The 21,959-nt window shown below is 39.1% G+C and overlaps 1 protein-coding gene across 2 annotated transcripts in view; it reads right to left on the bottom strand.

Annotated features, from left to right (window-relative positions):
• The window catches only part of CCDC25 (coiled-coil domain containing 25), a 38,294-nt gene that overhangs the window by 6,457 nt on the left and 9,878 nt on the right, over positions 1–21,959 (bottom strand). The window contains exons 3-8 of one of the 2 annotated variants that reach the window (XM_079139987.1): positions 21,807–21,846; positions 17,117–17,168; positions 11,783–11,858; positions 7,404–7,507; positions 6,983–7,185; positions 43–88 (exon numbers count right to left, since the gene is read on the bottom strand). In XM_079139987.1, the coding sequence (XP_078996113.1) occupies positions 43–88; positions 6,983–7,185; positions 7,404–7,507; positions 11,783–11,858; positions 17,117–17,168; positions 21,807–21,846 (521 nt within the window). Of the gene's footprint in view, positions 1–42; positions 89–6,982; positions 7,186–7,403; positions 7,508–11,782; positions 11,859–17,116; positions 17,169–21,806; positions 21,847–21,959 lie in introns of those variants that run through there. The other variant, XM_079139988.1, reaches the window with a different exon arrangement.

The raw sequence follows: 21,959 nt of genomic DNA, 5'->3' as shown, positions 1-21,959 counted from the left end.
ATTATTTCAAGGCACACATTAGTGTAAATAACTTTAACATACCTGATTTGAAGACATATTCTCAACTTTCATCAGTGATGAATAGCTCCTAGAAGAAAACATTTAAAATAAGGTTACTGAGCTAACAAGCATTATATTAACATTTACCACATATCAAGCATTGCCAAGGGGCTTCAGAAAGAAACAAAATAGTTTTTAGATATAATCCTTGTCCTCAACAAGATTGCAACATTAAAAGGATGAATTTCTATGAACAATAACTAGGATGGACACAGCATTTCAGTTTACCAAGAGCTTTCTCACTTGACTCATGTCACTTCCACAACTCTGTGAAGTAGATGGCATTAATCCTATTCCTTAGAGGGGGAGGTTCATCTATGGTCAAGATCATGTGTGATGCTCTGCCAAAATACACAGTCCAAACTGTAAATGCTACAGGAATACAAAGGAGAGAACACACAGAGTGGGCAGGAACTGTCAGGGTAACCTTCACAGTTGAGGCAGAAGCCTGACAAGTAGGCAGGTTGAGTGAGGAGGCATTACGGATCTAGAGACAGGGATAAGCTAAGGCAAAGAGGTGGTATTTATAATGACACGTTGAGGTTCAAACTGACTCCAGTGAAGTCTGGAAACAAAGCAGTGGCAAATCAGGCTAGACATATGGGCCCAATTATGTTGTCCTAGGTGTGTGAGTAAACATGACGTGATCAGCAAGAAGCCATATACAGGACTGAGCAGAGGAAAGACATAACAAGATTCAACAAATACTTATTAAATATTCACAGTGTGTAAGACCCTGCGCTAAGTCTCAGTGGAGAATGGGACAGGGAGAACACACAAAATGATGACTACAATAAAGTCCAGCCCTGAAGGAACTTACTGGAAGGAGAAATAAGTTACCTCAAAAAGGTCACAAGGAAAAGTGTAATATATAATGCCAGTTTTTAAAAAAGGAATCTTCAGGAAATAGAGTGGATGGAGGAGAAGAGATGTTAAGGCAAGAAGACCAGTTAACAATACAAGTATTTGTCATTTACTAAATATCCTCTTTCTGTTAAGAAATGAGTTAAGTGCTTCATAAGTCAGAACTAAGCCCACAACCACATTATAAGGCAGGGAGTATTACAGGAAGCAGAGGCAGGAAAGATGAAGATGGGCTTTGAGCCCAGGTCTGCCTCCCAAACTCCCACTCATCCCATCCAGCCTACTGTAATACCTCAAATGGATGGAATGATCCACTGTGGTAATAGCTACAAGGGCAAGAAAAGATAAATAGGAGAGAAATGAATGAAGACATCAAGGTTTCTAGTGTGGGTGACTTGAAAAAAGGATCTTGCAAATGAGAGCAATGAGAAGATGTGCGTGGTTTGGGACATGCTGCCCCTCACCTGAAGTGATGGTGACACACAAGTCAACACGACTGCAGACAGTGGAAACTGAAAACCAGAAGGAAGAACTGGTTACAACATGGTTAAAGAGAATGAGCGGGGAGGCATTCAGAGAAAGATTAGCCGAGCCTGTAGAAGTCCACGGTTTTCATATGAATAAACAAAACAGGCAAGATCAACAAGAGCATGAACACAAACAGAAAGACACAATGATTTAAAGAAAAAGTGGTTAAAGCAGGGAAGCTCAATCCTGGTTGCATTTAAAATCACTGTGAAGATCAGAACATACCCAGATGCCAGGCTGAAGAACCTCTGGTTAGAATTACCATCTCTCTGAAAGTAACACACACATTCATTTTTCTGAGCTCCATCACATTAATCCAGCTGCCCCTCTGATATCTTTCTGCACGCCTCAAAGGTATCTTCAGATTACTAAGTCTATATCTAACTCATAATCTGCACACCTAGCAAAAACAATTTCTTTCCATTGGTTCGTAGCTCCAAGAATGGCTGTATTTTCTATTCCACTTCAAAACAGAAACCTAGGAATCATTCTGAGTCCCTCCCTTCAACCCAACCTATAATCCAATCCTATCATTTTACCTACTTTCTTACCTCTCATTGCTCCTCTCCACTTCCATATCACCACCACAGTCCAAGATACCAACCTGTGGTGCGAACAACTGCCAATCACTTGACACCTATCCACACCCACTCTGGTTCCCTTTACAATTAGATCAGTAAAGTGACCTCACCAATAATCACTGTCTTACCTGTCATCGTTTGGATGTAAGGTGTCCCCAAAAGCTCATATGTGAGCAATGCAAGGTTTAGAGAAACTACTGGGTTATGGGAGTCTTGACCCAATCAGTGAATTAACCCCTGGATGGGATTAACTGTGTGGTAACTGAAGGCTGGAGGAGGTGGGAATTGGGTGCGTGTCTCTGGCATGTGGAGTCTCTCTCTGCTTCCTCTTCCTCCATGATGTTCTGCCTCACCTCAAGCCCTGAGGAATGGAGCTGGCTGTCTATGAACTGAGACCTCTGAAACCATGAGCCCCCAAATAAACTTTTCCTCCTCTACAACTCTTCTGGTTAGGTCTTTTAGTTACAGTAGCAAAAGGGCTGACTAAAACACTACCCTTGTTTGAAACCTTCCAATGATGTCACATGGCCAACGAGGCCCTCCATGGAATGGTGCCTTGCTCCACACCCCCTTTCATTACTGCTGCTCCAGATATGGGACTTTGGTCCAGTGTTTTGCTTTGCTGCCTCCCATACAGGGTCTCTGCACTAGATGTGAGTTCCCTGGGTCTAGAGCACTCCTCCCAGTCCTTCTTAACTAGCTAAGAGAGTTCTGATCTCAGCTTTAAGAATCACTGATTTAGGGATGCTGATCTAGGTTGTGTTCCTTCACAACATATTGACTCACTGTATGTGCAAACCACTGTCCTGAACCAGGGGATGCAGCGATGCACAGCACTTCTCAGATGGAGCTTATGATTCACAGGAAGAGGTAGTGCATACAGTGTTGCTCACAGAAAGCAGCAGCAGTGCGTATGAGACAAACAAAAGAAAGCACAAGCAAAGCAGACATGTCTTCATGAGGCTGAATCATTCTTTTAATCAGCAGCCTCAATGCTTCCTCTTCTGTAAGTTGTTACTGATCTCATTCTGTAAGTCTACTACTTCTCCATATCCTAGGAACCTATGAAGGCCCCTTATCACCTACAACATTTTGTACCAAATGAAATCTTTTAAGTTACTCTACTATGTTCTTAATTTTTCATTCTTTTACCTGTCCCTGACTCTGGCCTCGCCAACCTATTCATCCTTGCCTCAAAGGCAAGTGGTATACAATGGACTTCAGAATTAGACTTGAGTTTGAATTCCTACTTTGTCACTTATTAGCTGTGACAACTCATTGTGGTTTGGACAGGAAGTGTTCCCTGAAAAGCTCCTGTAGCAGTGCAGGAATTTCAGAGTTGTGAAATGATCACATCATGAGAGCTGTAATTTAACTGGGGGTGGGAGGGGGGTTTGATCCATTTGATGGGATTAATAATCTGAATGAATTACTGGGTTGTTATTATAGATAGGGTGGTGGCTAGAGTAAGAAGCAGGTCACTGGGGGTGAGCCCTAGGGGATATCTGTCCTTTGCTCCTTGTGCATGTTCTTTCTGGTTCCCAGGTGCCATTAGCTAAGCAGTTCTAATACACACACTTCCACCATGAAGTTCTGCTTCTTCTCGAGCTCAAAGCATCAAAGCTGACTGACCTTGATCTGAACCTCCAAAACCGTGGACCCCAAAATAATCTTTTTTTCCCTAAAGTTGTTCTTATCAGGTATTTTAGTCATAGCAACAAAGAGTTGACTAACACACTATTCACACATTAATCTCCTTGCAGAAGTAATCTGCCTGAAAACCAAGTTCAAGTCAATGTTCAAACTGATATATTTACCTGTGACTTATTTATATGGGTCCTATACTTCTCTCACTTCAATCTCTAGAGGTTTGAGTTCAAATCTGATCTCCCAAACTCCCAATTGTTAACATCTCTTTATCTCAGGTGGCTATAGTCCGCACTCTTTGTTGCAACTGCTTCAAAGTCTGATCTGCTATCCATTTTCCATTAATTATGTTTCCCTGTTCTTTCTTCTGGTCATGATATCTACATGGTGGGCTTGATTTTCAGGTTAAAAAATATTTGGTACAATAACACAAAAAGCCACATAAGAAAATACAAGATTAAAATAAAACAAGTAACAAACAGAATTTGATCTCTTGGTTGGAAGATTCAAAAACAAAAATTCAAGCGCTAGTAGCACTAAAATGTATTAAAAGGCAGAGGCTTAGAGCCTGTTGCTGCAACTTCACCAAAGCTGTGGAGTGAAGCATGCAGGCTGCAGCTCTGCATGTGCCCAGCACAGGGCCCCTGGCTACCGCATCCTACTCCCACACTGCAGCACTCCTCCTCTTCTCCACCCGTGCAGCCCGCTACTGGAAGCTGTTTGTGTGGCATGTTTAACAGAAGTAAGGATGCCAAATGTTTTTGGTTTTCTGAGGCCCATGATGACTATCAAAAAATACAAGTGACTTGTGACTAAGCAAAAATGGGACTGATGAAACTTTTGAGCAAAAATGTTCTCAATATGACTAAGAATCTACCTCCCCAACTTCATATAAATGTTTTAAATGTTGTTGACACCATGGAAGAAAGCCCAGAAAATACAAGGACTAATTTTAGTGGACAGATTCTTTTAATTTTTTGCAACCATTGAAACTAGTAAAATCACTAAATGCCCTAAATTTTAGTAGCATATACGTTGGTTCAAAGGAAAAAAAAAAAAAGGAGTGTATTTTTAGGCAAATTATAACACCTATAAATTAAATGATTTAGAATAAATACTGCTTTAAAACTGAGTTGGATAGAGAGCAGAAGAATGTAACAATGTATGCGGGTTGGAAAATAAGACTGAAACCAACTTCCTATGTGACCTTGAGCAAGTTACTTAATTGCTTCTCAGACTGTTTCCTTTTCTATAAAATGCACATAACAAAAATATCTACCTGATAAATGAGACAATGCAATGAAGCATTCATAGTATAGCACTGGGCAGATGGTAAATGTTAAAGAAGGTTAGCAATCCTTTCTTAATGAATGTTAAAAATAAATTGATACTACATTTCTTATAACATCCATATCTCTAAACAGAATGATGATAGATCTTAAAGGGCACAAAAGCCATGTTTTCAATTTTCCCCATTCCAAACTAAGAATTAACTACTATAAATCCTGCATCATTCAGAATTCAAATTTTTTCTACACTGATGGAGTTAATAATTTTTTCTTTTCTCACAACTCAAAGAAGGCTCACAACTGCAAGTCATATCATACATTTAAATTTATGCATTAGTTTGCCTCATGTTAGCAAATTATAATTCAGGATAACATTTCCAGAACTCTCCATTTGAAAATTCTATTTTAAATGAAGCTCATCATCCTTTCTTAGCAGAACCCCCAACAGGAACACATGCAACTAATGAGTAATGGTACGTGATGACGATACTACATTCTGATGCAATAACCTAAGATTGCATGATATTCCAATCATGAGGACATGGCACGACAACTGGTTTCTGATTTATACCATTCCCAAAGGCAACATATGTTCTCAATATCTTTTATTTATTTATTTATTTTTTTGGTATACATATCACAAATAATACCTATGGAAAATCTACCAGTTCTATGACGTGATGTCACAAGACTGATCTCCTTTAACTAAGAAAAAAGAGAGGCCTATTCTGGTGTAGAAGCATATATTTATATAGATTCAGGGTGGTAGGCAGGATGACATCCCTCCCAGCAAGGTGCAGTAACACATGCTTAATCCCAGCAACTCTGGGACTGAAGCAGAGGATAGAAAAGTTAGAGGCCAGCCTGAGCAACTTAGTGAGACCCTGTATCAAAATAACAAATAAAAATGACTGGGAATGTAGCTCAGTGGTAGAGCACCCTGAGTTCAATCCCTAACATTAAAAAAAAAAAAAAAAAAAAAAGAGACATTCCCTTCCTGATCCCTATCCCAGAATGTCCACACCCTAATCTCTAAAACCTTGTATGGCAATAGACTTTGCAGGTGTGATTAACAATCCTAAAATAGGGAGATTATCATGGATTATATGGGTGGTCCAATCTAGCTGCATCAGGCCTTCAAACCAGAGAAAGCAGTGTCAGAGAGGAAAAAGTGACGCTGGCTTTGAAGATGGAAGAAGGGGCCATAAGCCATGGAATGAGGGCAGCCTCTAGAAGGTAGAAGAGGAAGGAGATTCTCCCCTAGAGCCTCCAGAAAGAAATATAGCCCTTGACACCTTGACTGGTTCAGTGAGAACTTCACTGGACTTCTGACCTACGGGATTATAATGCAGTAAATGACTTTAAGCAACTAACTGTGTGGCAACTTGTTACAGAAACAACAGAAGACCGATGTAGTAGTATTCTTATGGCCTTGGTACTTCAAGAGCCAAAGTGTATTCTAACTATTGTTTTAAAATGCAGACCACTGGAGCAGTCTCATCACATTAATTACTTTAAACTTTAAAAATGTAGAAAAAAATTTTAAAACACAGTTTTCAGAGTTTCTAGTGCTGGCCTTTAGAGCCAAGACAACTGTATTTGAAATGCATAGTCAATATTAAATACTTCTTAAAGGGCAGGGGTTGTAGCTCACTGTTAAAGAGTACATGCTACACGTGTAAAGCCCTGGGCTCAACCCTAGTACCACCACACCCTCCCCCAACCAAAAAAACATTATATCATCTCTTCCTTTTTGAAAAACTTACAAACTAAACTCTAAAGAAAACACGATTGATTACTTAATAAAATGTTATTCCTTTCATATACTCTCATATCCTACCTCCATAAAATGAAATTCATGACCAACATGTAAATATAAATGCTTTCATTTATTTAAGGCTCTGAGTTTGCTATCCATCTTTCATTCACCAATTTATCATTTTTAACAGTTAATCCATGATCAAAATCAGCAACATCTTTGAGGTCAACATCAATGAGACAGCTCCAACATACCTAAGTTCATCCATCTCCCTCTTCTTCTTCATTTCTTCTTTCTCTCTCCTTTTCATTTCCTGAATTTGGGCTTTTTTCTCATTCCTCTCTTCCCGGTCTCTGCCTTCCTTCTCCGCAGCTAGGTCTGGAAACCGCTCCAACTTGGTCTTTTCTAATCGGTTCAAGATCTCATTCACTTTTTTCTCCACTGTCATAATTTTTACCTGTGAGAGAGACAGGGGGAAAAGGACTGACTCTTTATTTATTTATTTATTTTTTCCTACCAGAAGAGGGGTGGTTTTCCAGGGGTTTGGCAACCCAGTTTAACTCCCTTAGGAAACATACATCATGCTCAGCCCTCAACAACAGTGTAGTCAGACAGAATAGGTGGGTTTCCACTCCGCGCCAGGATGCGCCTTCTGCAGTGGTGCCAAACACTTACATCCTTCTGCCTGTGAAAGCCTATCTGCCCCACATCCATGTCAGCTGTTTTCTTCAGGTTAGACCACGGCGTATATACCACATTAACGTTGTTCATCTTGCAGCCTGCCAAGAGAGACTGTCTTCAACACGCAGGCAGGATGAGACTGAGCAACGCACCCCCTTACCCACTGCAAACTGCCATCATCCAACCCAGGAAATGGCTTAGGATGAATAAGCTTTCCACTGTTCCAAACCACAAAATGCTTTTCAAAAACCACCCACAAAAGGCAAATGATATTAAACAAAACACAACCATAGTATTACCATGGAAAGCAAGGGTCCATGGATTAGCTTCAAGGACTTGTGAGAACTTCCTGGAATTGACAGCAAAATTTATCATGGGTATTTTTTGAAAGAAAAGGAACCAAGTAAACTTCCTCAGATTCTCAAAGGAGTCCTTGAGTCAGTAAAGATTAGGAAACAATACATGGACATGGCATGGAATTCCAGAGACCTGGACTCTATCCTGGCAATACCACAAACTAGTTGTGCCACTTTGAGAAAGTCCCCATGGCTTTCTGAATCTCTTCTGAGAAATTCCACCACCACCTCCACCACAGGTGCCCTCTATCCCAGCAGCTGCCCCAGCAGCTATGAGAATCACCTGTGATTCTCTGGTCTGCTGTTTTCCATCACCCTTCCACATCAGATAGCTGTAGACTTTAGTGTTTAAATCCCTGCATACAACTGGGGAAAGCTGATGAACACCACCTTACGAACTGATAAAAGTTAACATCACCAAAAATGGGGCAAAATGAAATCATGTTCTACTTCACTGGAACATGCAAAACTTTACTTGTGCATTATTCCTGCTCAAAAATACATACTGTGCCTTGAAGTTCCTTGCTGTCCACTCCCCAAATGCACACTGTAATTCTAATCAACAGAATGCATCAGACAAACCCAAACTCTGGGATACTATACAACATTCCCACTCATTTAAAGTACTGATAGACAAAGAGGTACCTCCAGATTAAGGGAGATCAAAGAGCTATAACAGCTAAATATACTGTATGATCCTGGATCAGAAATTTTTAAAAACGGCTATATAAAGGAATAATAGTAGAACTGACAAAACTTTTATATGGACTATATGTCAGGAAACAGTTGTGTGGTTTTTTTTTTGTTTGTTTTGTTTTTTAGTACTGGGGATTGAATCCAGGGCCTTGCGCATGCTAGGCAACTGCTCTATCACTTAGCTATACCCCCAGCCCTTTTTATTTTATTTTGAAGGGTCTCATTAAGTTACCCAATCATGCTATGAACTTGCAACCTTCCTGCCTCAGTCTCCGAGTAACTGGAATTACAGGCATGCAACCCCACACCCTGTATGCTATCCATATTAAAATTCCATGAATTTGATCACTGTAATGCAGTTACTTAAGATGAGGCCCTTCGTATATATGCATACATGTATCTTTTTATTTATCTATTTATTTATTTATTGGTACCAGGGATTGAACCCAGGAGCACTTAACCACCGAGCCATATCCCTAGCCCTTTTTATATTTTTAGAGACAGAGTCACACCAAATTGCTTAGGGCCTCGCTGAGTTGCTGAGGCTGGGTTTGAACTCATGATCCTCCTGCCTCAGCCTCGAGATGCTGGAATTACAGGTATGTAGCACCATGCCTGGCAATGTCCTTGGCCTTAAAAGATACATGTTGAAAGGTCATAAGGTCTGTAATTTTCCTTCAGATGGCCCAGCTATAAAGTTAATGATGTGCCAGGCACAGTAGTGCACACATGTATTCCTAGCAACTTGAGAGGCCTAGGCAGGAGGATCACAAGTTTGAGGTCAACCTCAGCAACTCAGCAAGACCCTGTCTCAAAATAAAAAATAAAAAGGGCTGGGGATATAGGTCAGTGATAGCATATCCCTGGTTCAAACCAGAGTACGACCAAAATAAAAAGTTGATGGTAAAATGACATATATATAGAAAGCAAATAAATATGAAAAATTTAAAAACTGGTGAATCTAGGTGAAGAGCATATGGGAGTTGTATTTTTCTTGCAACTTTTCTGTAGGTTTGAAAAAATTTTTTTCAAAACAAAAAGTTTAAAAAAAAGAATTTCCATGTGCCAGGCACATGATACAAACATGAATCAGGCAATGGACCACCTTCTGAGACCCTAAAAGCAGGGAGATAAGTATATAAATAACTTCAAGGCTACCCAGAGCTGAAAAGGGGATAGACATCACCACAAAGGTACCCAGAGCTCCGGCCTAAGACAAAAGACTCAAGTCTTTTGAGAGTCTCATTACAGTGCAGAGCTCTGAGATCTTTGACAAACTTCTTATTATTCTTTAAGTTCAGTTCTCTCATCTACAACATAAAAATAATCATTTAATTCAATAAGGTTGATAAATAATTTGTCAATTTTCAGGGCAGGACAGTCCTATAACTAACACTCCATCAATGCTAGCAATTATACTATTACTACGACTGCTGTGTGCCCCTTGTACCTTAGTTGGGATCTGCTCGTGTGATGCTGAGGAGGGATGCCTGAGGAGTCAGAAGGAATAGCATAACAAAGGCAGGAGGTGGAAAACAGCAACTATAGTTTCCTGTGACTGGAGTGTGAACATGTGAAAGGAAGACATCTGTAGCTGACCAGAGATGCTCAGACGCCAGCTTGAGCCTGGACTGACGGGGCATCACAAAGACATTCTAAGCTTTTAGAAAGTTTAATCTGGTAGGATTTGCCAGGTGATATAGAACCAGCTGACCTATAGTTCTAGAGCTAGGACTCAGAACAGGATGATTCTATGATAACAAAAAAGTTTAATTCTCACTTCCTTGGTGTTGAGCAATAAGGCAATTAACCAGGGACAAAATACCAGTATCACAAGAGAAATGTCCTCAGCAAATCTTATAGCAAAGACCATTTCATTCCTTAGCAAAATCCTCTGCTACTGACTTATGAAAGCGAGGTCCTGGGGCATAGGTCCTTTTTCTGCTAGCCGAACTATCACTGTGGAAGACTGAGGAGGAGACAGAAGAGACAGTGTCATGACCTCTTTCTGTTTTCTCTACAACTAGTAAACTATAAAGAGACTAAGAAAAAGATGCTGAGCCAAGAATAAGGAGTCCACAGCCCTTTGAATACAAGTGCATCTGCTAGCCAGGGATACAGGGAGGGACAAGGATTTGTGAAGAAGGTTGGAATACAGAGGAAAGAGGTAATGAATGTTTTTATTCCAGTCACTGCAGATCTAAGAAAATTCTATTCTACTTATAAAATGGAATGTCCTCAAACTCATTACAATTTGTTGATTTATGGAGTTGAAAATCAGAGGCTCCATAAAGAAAGAATTCTACCTCCTTTGGCTAGGTGGCTAATTGTTATTAAGGCTGCCCAAGTTAAGATTCAAGAAATACAGTCTCAGTGACAGGGAAGGGGGACGGTTGACAGCGCGCTTGTCCTATAATCGCCAACCCCTGGTACCAGTTACCAGCTATACAACTGCCCATGTTTATCTTTCACCCAAACTGTATTTCTTTCCACCTGTACAGATCATCCCTCAATTTCAGATCAAACCAAAGTTACCTCTATGCTATCTAGGTCTGTGTCCCAAGCCTAAAATCTGATCAACGAGCTTAAACATGCTTAGCAGACCACCACCTCCCAGCTCACCTTCTTAACAGCCACCCTTGCCAATAATCTTTCTTTTATGGTCTTTACTAACCACTACATTAAATTTTTATATAGTAGAAATAAAACAAGTACCAAGCAAAACATTTAAGATAACTGTCCTCAGCAGATGCTACAGAAAGTTTTGTAAAAATGGTGATATTCAGGGATCATTCCAGAACAACTAAGTAAGATTTTCTGGGGAGAAGTGGTAACAAGATCAATTGACTCCATACTTTCACAACTTAGAGAAAGGAAAAAAATGTCACAGGATGAAGACAGAAATAAAAAGTAGGGAAGTATGATTTAGAGATTCTAGTTTCAGAATCTAATGACAAATGAGGGAAATAAACATCCACCTTAAAAATAAAGCCGCAAGACACATCACTCTTGCTTAGCTGTCAACAATTCCAAATTTCTAAAAGTCTTTTCACAAATAATCTTAGGGGCAGGCAGATCCAGACATCCTTCTTTCTATTCAAGACAAGGAAAACAGTAAAAAGAGCTGACTTGGAACAGTGAAAACGTGAGGGGTGGGAGGTAGTTTAGTTCTTTGACAGAGAGCAAAACTGCACCCACTATAAAGATATCATCTGCTAGTCCTTTGATGCAAACCAAGTCAACTGCATGTTCTCTGAGATGTAATCCATTTCAGACACGGAAAGTCGGTGCTGATTCAAAAAACACCTTAGGAAAACTGACCTTGAATGCTATTGGCTTTCACAAGGTGGGCACAGTCCATCAGTACTTCCTTTGGAATATCTTCTATTTTCTCTCCCTGAAACACAAAAGTAATCAAATGGTCCACTTCCTTGCTGTTGACAAATACTAGCACTTAAAATAGCCTTTCTGCCTTGCTTGCTAGGTGTGAGTTTACTACAAGAAGGGGCTCTTCAGTTACATTACAGAGCACAGAAAAGCAAAGTCAATTTATGATGTCCATCAAGGGAATATTTATTTAAATTTGAGAAGATAGTAATATGGAAAAAAATCATAATTATGTCGAAATATTAACTGTAATTATATCTGAGTAATATTTGTTCTCTTCTTATTCTTACTTCTGGAAACTGTGGGAAAATGATGCCTATTTTTGAGAACCCAAACTCTTGCTGGCTGAGGTCTCCACAACATTCCTCTCAAAGAGAACTCAAGAGTTCTGGGTCTCAAATATCTGGTGGGTTTTCTACCCTCAAACATAATTAGGAACAAAGCTTCTGTGCTACAGCTTAGCCAATCACTGTGAGGGAGAAGTAACAAAGATAATATCTTTCCTTTTTCTCTACCTGTACTGAAGAACAATTCAAGAAAGCAAAAGTATGTCAGAGGTAAGCATAAGTGGACATCAGTTCAGTATCAGCTCCTATTTGGTATGAGATTAAAGAAACACCTGTTTGAGAATGAATGTTCCACCTAACTAAATATGGAGATAAATTAAGCTTATTCCATTATGTTACTCAAATTTTCATTTTCTTTCTTGGTCCGAGGGATAGAACCAGAGGTGTTTTACCACAAAGTTACATCCCCAGTCCTTTTTACTTGAGACGAGAACTTGCAATCTTCCTGAGTTGCTAAGATTACAGGTGTGAGACATCATGCCTGGCAAACTTTTTTCATTTTAATTGTTTAAAATGGAAACTTCTTAAATATATAAATTTTGACCCAAAATAAGTGATCTGATTTTTATCACTACTTTCCAGTCACATCTCATTCCATTTCAAGACCATTTAAATAGAGGATTCTGAAATAATATCTTAGTGACACAGTGTCTTCATTATAAATATTGATCATTATGAATATTGATCGTTACTGATTAAATAAATACATAGAAGTTGACTTCATACTAAATAAAGTCAAAATGATTTTTTAAAAAACGCCAACAGTTTGAGTGCTCACTATGTTCTAGGTACAGTAAACAGTCCTATGAAATAGATGGAATATCCTCACCCTGCCAAGAAGTTGTGAAGTTAAGTAGCAAGGCCAAGGCCCATCATGTCTGGTAGGTGATGGAGCTGAGAGATGAATCCAGGTTAAAAGCCATTTTCTGAAAATGAACCCCAGGCCTGGGTTGCTTATGGAGTTCTAGCTGTACTATATAGTTTCTTGGTACCTGATATCAAACTATGTCCCAATATGTCTTCATACTATCTATGGCTGTCCATAGATAGTAAAGCCATCTCCTATCTTTATTTTGCTACTTCCAATATAATATGAGCAAACAGAAAAAAGAAAAAATCATCCAGCTTAGCACTCCACATAAAATCAGAGGAAGTGAGCCCAAAGTGTCCGAGGTACTTTCAATATGTAAAGGCCAGAATTTTGATGGTAGGTTCTGTGCCATCAATTAATGGGATAAGAAACCTTTAGATAGGTAAGCTTTCTCTATGGGTTTCAAAATCAAAGGAGACGATAAAAGAGCATGGCTGAATATTCCTGATCTTCAAGGTGTGGAATGAATTCAATTAAATTCAACAAAAAAAAAAAAAAAAAAAATGAATGCATACAGTGCCATGAAACATTCTAAGTGCCATAAGAAAGGCTGGGCCATTTAGTCCCCACAGTGATCCAACAGGATAGGTAGTGGGCCCCTCCCACAAAGGAGGAAACAGGAAGTCAAGTAATGTGCTCAGTCACAAGGTTATAAGCTGTAGAGCCAGTATTCAAATCCAGTATTTTGGCTGCAGCTGGGTTGCAACCACTTAGTCTTGAGCATCTCCAACTCATACTTGGTATCTACCAAGTACCAGGGACTAATATGTTTATTGCAGGAAATAAACTAAAAGTCCCTCAGGGAACATACATTTTCCAACTGAGCACATTATGTGTTTCTAAAAGAAACTGCAATTGAACCTCGATTCAAACAAGAAAGAACTGGTGGTAATGTGGATTCACCTAATTATTTCCACATGGAAACAGCAGAATCCAAAGGGAAAAAATAATCTGTACCAATAAGAGACACAGTAACACCACCACACTTGATTCTTTCAAAATTTCATAGTTTCAGATCACAAAGAATTACCTAGGAGAATTCAGAAATTTGCTCCAGCATGAAGTTCACATTCCTCCTCTTTTCCTTTACAATACAGTCCTCAAAAACCTCAACAGTGGGGCTGGGGCTGGGGCTATAGCTCAGTTGGTAGAGGGCTTGCCTTGCAGGCACAAGGCCCTGGGTTCAATCCCCAGCACTAAAAAAAAAAAAAAAAAAAAAAAACCTCAACAGTGCTAGGCACAGTGGTGCACACCTATAATCTCAGTGACTCAGGAGGCTAAGGCAAGTAGATTAAGGCCAGCCTCAATAACTCAATAAGACCCTACCTCAAAATAAAAAATAAAAGGAGCTGGGATGTGGCTCAGTGGTTAAGCACCCCTGGGTTCAATCTCTGATACCAATAAAAACCAAACCAAAACAAAACAAAAATCAACAGTACAAGTAAGATTGGGCATACAGTTTAACCCTGCTAGTAAATTCAGAAGTTAATAGTGAAGCCAGCATATACTTATTAAAATATGGTTTATATATATATATATCTTGTTATTATTATTGTTATTAAACCTAAAGTTTTTGGGAAAAAACCTATGGATAACAATCAGCATTTTAAACTAGTACAATACTCTGAGGACCATCTAGCAAAAAGGGGTTTACTGAAATACATATATCTTTTAACCCAATAATCCCATTTTTAAAAATTACTCTAAGAAGATAATTCAGAAGAATAGAAAGTGGTTCATGTGAAGGCATTTTTTATTAGGAATTCATAATGCTAACAAATTGTAAATAACCAATATTCTGATAAAGGTTTCATATTATAATTGTGGCATATGATCAATGCCATGGAGTCAGTCAAAATAATAAATATGAAAATAATACAGAAACATGAAAAGGTTCATAAGCTACCACTTAAAAAGTAATACAATCAGCCAGAAGAAGTCAGGAAAGATGCAGACAGGAAAAAAGAGTAGGATATCACATTACTGGAATGGCGGCAGGAAAAAAGCAGCTTACATGTAACTTAGGAAAGTGATGTTTTGATGAAAACCACAAGAAAAAAAGACAAAACTACCAGCACACCAAGTACTCTAGCAGATAGTGCTGCTTCTCATGGGGATACAGGTTAGTAATTCTGTTACCTTGTTTTTTTTTTTTTTTTTTGGATTTTTTTCCTTTTGTCTTTTTTTTTAGACTTTTTTTTTTTTTTCAGGGCCGAGGACCGAACTCGGGGCTTTACGCGTGCAAGGCAAGCGCTCTGCCACTGAGCTAAATCCCCGACCCCAGGTTAGTAATTCTGAAATGATCTACGCATACACTGGAATGGGTGAATGAAATAGAGGCCAGGTGGTGGTGGCCAGGCTTCACTGGTGCAGAGGGAGACGGTGGATGAGCTGGCAGAGAAGGCTAGAATGAGCCTAGGATTAACACATTAGTCACAGGCATCAGTATGAGCTCAGGTTTAGCTTAATATGGACACGACGGAGAGACAGAAAGACAATGACAGCAGACGTGTACAAAAATAGGTTCACAGACACGCGTTTCCTAGTTTTGTCAGTTGAGAGAGTCTAGAGAGCAGTGACACTCTAGAAGCAACAGGCACACCCAGAGCCCAGATCTTCATTTTGAAATACCATTCACCAAGAAAAGGAACCAGGGTTCCTGTAGAAATGGCTGATTCTACAGCTGAGGCAGGAATAATACAAGATGTGCCTGAAGCATCTCAGAGGGACAAAAGATAAGGAAGGACTCAAAAAGGGGAACACAGGAGCTAAGCAAGCATATCATAAGCAACAGAGTAATATAGCACTGAACTCTACCCCAAAGTATAAAAGAAACATGAGTCCACACTGATGTAAATAAATGGGGAAAGAGACAAATCTTCCTTTCAGAACTCCAAATAAAATACTCAGATGCTCTGCACTCTACAAAGTGAAACTTAATTCTATCCTCTGGTCCCTTGAGTTGGAGCTGGGTTTAGTGCATTGCTTTCTAATAACCAAGTCTAGAAAGGGAGAGAAAAGCAGCTTCATAGTGGAGCAAGCTGGCAGACACTATCTTGGCAGGTGACCGAGGCTCACAGCATCAGTGATAAGGCCTGTCAGTGAGTGCACCCCATGATGTGATGTTGAGCAGAGCAATTCCCTCTGTGGTTCTCTTACCCCCAAACCCATAACCTCAGTCTAGTCTTGAGAAAAACATCAGATGAACTCAGATCAAGTGGCATTCCACAGGATCCCTGATCAAACTGTCAAGGTCATAAAAAACAGGTTAACGAGTAAGAGAACATCACAAACCAGGAGATAGAGCAGATGTGACTACTAAATGCAATGTAGTACCCTAGACTGGATTCTAGAAGATGAAAACAACATTAAGGGAAAAACTGACGAAGTTCAAATGAAGTCCAGAGTTTAGTTAATAGTTACATATCAAGGTTGGCTTCTTAATTTTAACAAATGTACCTTGGTAATGCAAGATGTTAGGTACAAGGAAAACTATATGGGAACTCCCTGTGCTATCTTCACAATTTTTCTATGAATCTAAAATTATACCAAAGTGAAAAGTTTACGAAAACGAGAATATACATACGTATGTGATTCAACTATTCAAAATACATGAATAAAGACAGATTGGAAAAATAGTAGTACTGTATTACTAGGGAACACTGAATCTCTTTCTTTTCCTTTGTATTATAAGGCAGGAGAATCACATGAACCTGAGAACCACTAGAACAGATAGAAAGTCTGGTGGTGTCCAAATAATGGAAAGACAGAGCATGCAAAGGGGACACTCAACACACCTGAACTATCAGGACAAGGAAGTGCTTCTACCTGGGAAACATGTAGTATGGCCCCTTCATAGTCTCAGAAATCATTCAGAATTTTCCAGTAATTTTCTGGGTCATGGGGAAGGCCTTCCTTCATTTACTAATGTTTAGACTTTGGAACATATTTATTTTTTCAAGCAACTTAACTGCAGAAAAAGAATAAAGAATAAGATATGATGCTGAACACTGAAGAAAAAGTAATGAATCCACATTTAAGTTCAGTTACCTTATGTAATCGAAGGTATACATGCGCCGAAGAGAGTTTGTCCACATGAAACCTACAAAGAATGAAAATCACTTTTAGCAAGAGGTGTAAAACAACCATTTACTTGGTCATTTGCATTTAAAGCATTCTATTCCAAAAAAGTATTCACTCAGGGACTATCACATGCTATGAGAGTTACGCCACTGTGTGTGGTTATAAGTAAGATAATAAATATTAAATGCCCTGAGAAAGGTGATTCTTTAAGTGATAAAAAGAGCTTTCTGTGATCAAAGTCTTTGCAGAAGAAATAAGATTTGGCTGGCCCCTGACTGAAGCACACATAGGACTAAGAGGAAAAACAGAAAAAGAAATTTTAGATGAGAAGAGAAGGGAATGAAAGAAGCTGGTGAGAATCCAATGTTGCCAGCCTGGGAGATCTGCAGGACCACAGCCTGGAGCAGTTTGGAGCTGATAGCAGCTTGGAGCATTCTGAGTTTCAAACAAACAATGGCAACACAGCTAAAAGTGAATGTCAAGTACACATTCAAGAAAATGAGGTCAAGGTCTAAAGTCAGTAAGCTCAGCCTAACAATTCATCCATCCCTACATTCTGACAATGACACTAACGTGTCTTCAGGATGAACACTATCTTTATGGCATTGTCCTAAAAACACTCAGGATACCTCTAACCATGTCATAAATCCACCTTTCATAAGGCTCCATAATCCATCAATTCAGTTAAATTCTTTAAAAAAACTGACGTGACATTTTGGGATATTGTATTTTTCAAGTTTACAAGTCAACAACATCGATTCTCTCTTTACAACACCCAGAGATGCCTCCGCAGTCCTAATATCAAACAATGAACAAGGAAATGCATGATTGACATTTTGTGATTCTGTTCACTTTAGTCCTTACTTTTCCAGACTAAGTGTTCAATAAAACCTAAGGAGACACCATTAAATCCCATTTTATATTTTGCTAGACATTTTCTTAGCATCGGAGTATTTTTTAAGATATAAAAATGGTCACATACATTCACACTCAGCACAAGGTGAAGACAACTTAGAGATTAAGGGTGTTTCCAATGCTCTCTTCAAAGAGGTTAAACATTTTGTTATTTTTAGATAATGCATAATATTAGGCATTTCTGGCAGTCTACATTGACTCTAGGTTTTATTCTCATCATTACTAATAACAGAAATGGATATTATATCATATTTGATTCACATTTCTCCAAACTGTTCATTTACTCATTTGTATTCCCATGACAGATTTATATTATTACCTAAAGGGTACTCTCCATCAAAATAAATGTTTTGTTTTGATTTGTTTAGAAATCTAGACATCATATACCTCCTTGTCTTCTTTCAGAATCTTAGGAAAATCTGTACTACTAACCAAGTTAAACTGAGAAACACCTTCTCCCATTCCAACAGTCGATAGCTTTTAAGCCAGTTCACTATTTACAATTCCTTCCTACATACTCAGAACAGCTAGATTGTTTTCTGATTTTTCTTCAAGGTCTCTGATGTAAAATTTTCTCAAAGAAATACCCAAATAACTCAATATATAATTAGTAAGTTCATACATAACAGTCAAAGTACCAAAAAACACAAATATATACCAATTTATATCTATATATACCAATTTTAGGTTTTACACAGGAGATACACTGCTACAAAGGGTGGGGGAGTAGACAGAACTTTGGGGCTTTGATGAAATGTTGAAAAAAAATGATTTTGAGCAAGTTTTCTTTAAAAATCCTTCTCAAATGCTCACTTGAAGTTTAAATTATGCCCACTAGTTCCTCTTATCTTCCTGTCCCTGATTAATTCCTGTTACCCTTTACCGAATAGACTAGAAAAATTTCACTGAAAGAGCACCAATAACGCAAGGGAGCACAGATGCAAAGCCCCACAAGTGGGGACGCTAAATTGCTTACAGTGAGGTCCGTGAAAACCCTACTCAATAGGCAGTCTGAAGGCAGAAATGCACATTATTTCTATTTTCCTCATTTAAAAATTAATCTAGTTACATTCTTAATCCTAGGAAAACTCTTTGCTTAAAGGAACCTCAGGTAATTTTCTGGGATAGATTTAGATAATGACAGCCCAAATATTTCATCAAAGTGAACCAGTTTTAAAATCTACCCTGGAACGTAGAGTAACACAATCATTCTTGGCACTCCCTGGAAGATTGCCAGGCTGACAACACATAAACCGGAATGAGTCCTGAGTTTGGGCCTATTCCAGCTCACATCAGTTCTCAAATAACTTATGAAAATAAAAGTCAATCATGTCTAACCATAGCCACTAATCTCTAGACTATTAAAGAGGGTCAAAATGGGACTCTAGGTATCTATAGATACCAATTTGACACCTGCACATCTTAATGAAATTAAACACTTAAGTCATAATTTATTGGATGTCAGCTGTAAACTAGAATTTTCTCTTCATTTTAAAAAAATGATAAAAATGTTGTGAAATGACTTTTCTGTTGTATACGAATGTATAACCTTTTCTATACTGGTATTTTTGTCTCAGATTGATATGCTAAAAATGTACAGCAGGTAAGCTACTTAACAGGCACAGTCATTCTTATCTACCTTGAGAAAGTCTGGAGATCTTTGAGCTTTAAGGACAACAGGAACTATTCCAGCTGGGAGTGACAGGTGCTCAGAGTAGAGATAACAAGAAACTGGTTGTAGCGCAGAAATATCTGGGGGGAAATCACTTCTAGAATGGTAGAGGCCTAGTCAATTAGGAAGTCAACAAATATTTATCAAACATCTACTGTGTGTCAGGACCTATGCTCTGTACTGGGAACACAGCAGTTAGCGAAGCAGGTAGATCACTGTCCTCGTGGAGCTCACAGTCTAGGGTCCGTGGAAGGCAGGCAACCTTCAACCTAAAAGTTCTCAGCAGTGTGAACCACCCACTTGAGGTAAGGGGCACTAAGCAGAGTCTAACCTGCTGACATATCTGAGTTCAGATGACAGGGCATTGTGCTGGGATGGATTTTTCTTTTAAGTTTTTAAAATTTCTCATATTTCATGCACCTCTTGGATTCTTGGTGTGAATTTTATAGAAAGTAGACATAAAGAAGAACATATCCACCGGGGACATGAACTAGCCTCTTCATGAAATCAGAGAGAAGACCCCTTAGGGAGCCCCTACACACAGGCTGGGGGTCTGAGCATAGTCACACCTGGGAGCAGCCCGAGTTAGACTATGCAATATTTCTGCTGTTATATACTCAAAGCTACATACCTTATTAAAATTTCAGCCAGGCATGGTGGTGCTGTAATCCCAGAGGCTTGGGAGGCTGAGGGAGAAGGATTATGGTCTCAGCAATTTAGTGAGGCCTTAAGTAACTTAGCAGGACCCTGTCTCAAAATAAAAAAGGGCTGGGGGATGTGGCTCAGTACTTAAATGCCCCTGAGTTTAACCTCCAGTACCAAAAAAAAAAAAATCAACTCTTCTAAAACACAGCTACTACCTAAACACTATCACTCTAGGGAATTAAATGAAGAGTCTAGCTACATTTACAGAAAAAAGATCTGGAAAGAGCTATAGCAATGGTCTGGGGGAAGAAAGAACCAACCAGAAGCCAAGAGAGTGGCACCCTGAGGGACGAAAGCAGCAATGATTTTGAACTGAGCTGGAGCTAGTCACGACCAGGACAGACCAGTTCAGTTCATCTTAACTTTGATTTCCTCATCTGAAAAATGGGTATAATAGCAATATTTATTTCCAGTACTGCTGAGAAATGAATGTATTAACAGAAGTAAACACTTCACAGTATTTAGCATATCATTATGCTTGAAAAATGTCTATTATTATTATCATATCAAAGTAAAGAGGATCTGAGAACTTATCTTTAAGGTCAATATTTGGTAGCAGGTATTATACACTGGGGATACCTCTCTGAACAGGCACAAGCAGGTTCTAAGAGAGATTATGAGGGTCAAAGTGAGTGGTGGAAGTTGAAGATGGAAAAGAAAAGCAACTGAGTAGAAGAATGTTAGGAGACAGAAGGAGAGAGCACCAGGAGCCTGTGTACTCCATTTGTGTACTACTCAGAAAAAGTACTCATGGGATTCTAACAAAGAAAGAGAAAATTCAGCTAAAATGAAGGGGTACTTTTGTTCATTTTTATTGTGCTTTTTTCTTGGAGAGCAGCAAAATGAATGATCTTGGAGAGAAGCTAAAAAAGTACATATTATTTAGACAGTTTCCACAAATTATTTTAGAAAGAAGGGGAAGGGGTAAATCAAAACAGGGCTAAACTCATCAGGGAGTTTAGAGAACAAAGGGAGACCCATCTGTTTCCTCCAAAGCTGGACCAGGTAAGACGCAGCTTGCAGTCCACCCACATGGATGCCTCTTTCCTTCACTGCTTCATCCCTCTACTTGAGGGGTCTGAACGTGTGTGGTGTCCTCAGTAACTTGCTATGGGGTGGCCAACAGGCAGTAAAAGGAAGCCTACATTCTGTAGGCCTTTGCTCTCAGGCCTGAGATCAAACCCCAGGACATTACAGCCAGTTCACATGGTCATATAAACAAAGGGAACCAGCGATCAGCTCCTTGCCATTGAACACCCATGAACAAAAATACAAAGCACAAATTCTAGTGACAGGAGTCGGATGGCAGGCCACACCTAACAAACTAAATGATGATCCATAAAGCAGAATAAAACTGTTACTTACCAAATATCTTCGGGCCAGCCATACTTTATCAGATCTTCATCTACAATAAGATACAAGAGAACACAGAAAAGCTGAGAAAAATCTGACAAATGAAGATATGCCAGGATTGATAAACTAGAAAGGGGAGAAATGCCAATCACCCCCACAACTTTT

Source organism: Sciurus vulgaris (genome assembly GCF_902686455.1).
Source record: "Sciurus vulgaris genome assembly, chromosome: 5".
NCBI classification, from domain to species: Eukaryota; Metazoa; Chordata; class Mammalia; order Rodentia; family Sciuridae; genus Sciurus; species Sciurus vulgaris.
The sequence above is the reverse complement of the archived record's forward strand: the minus strand, read 5'-3'. Positions and strand labels throughout refer to the sequence as shown.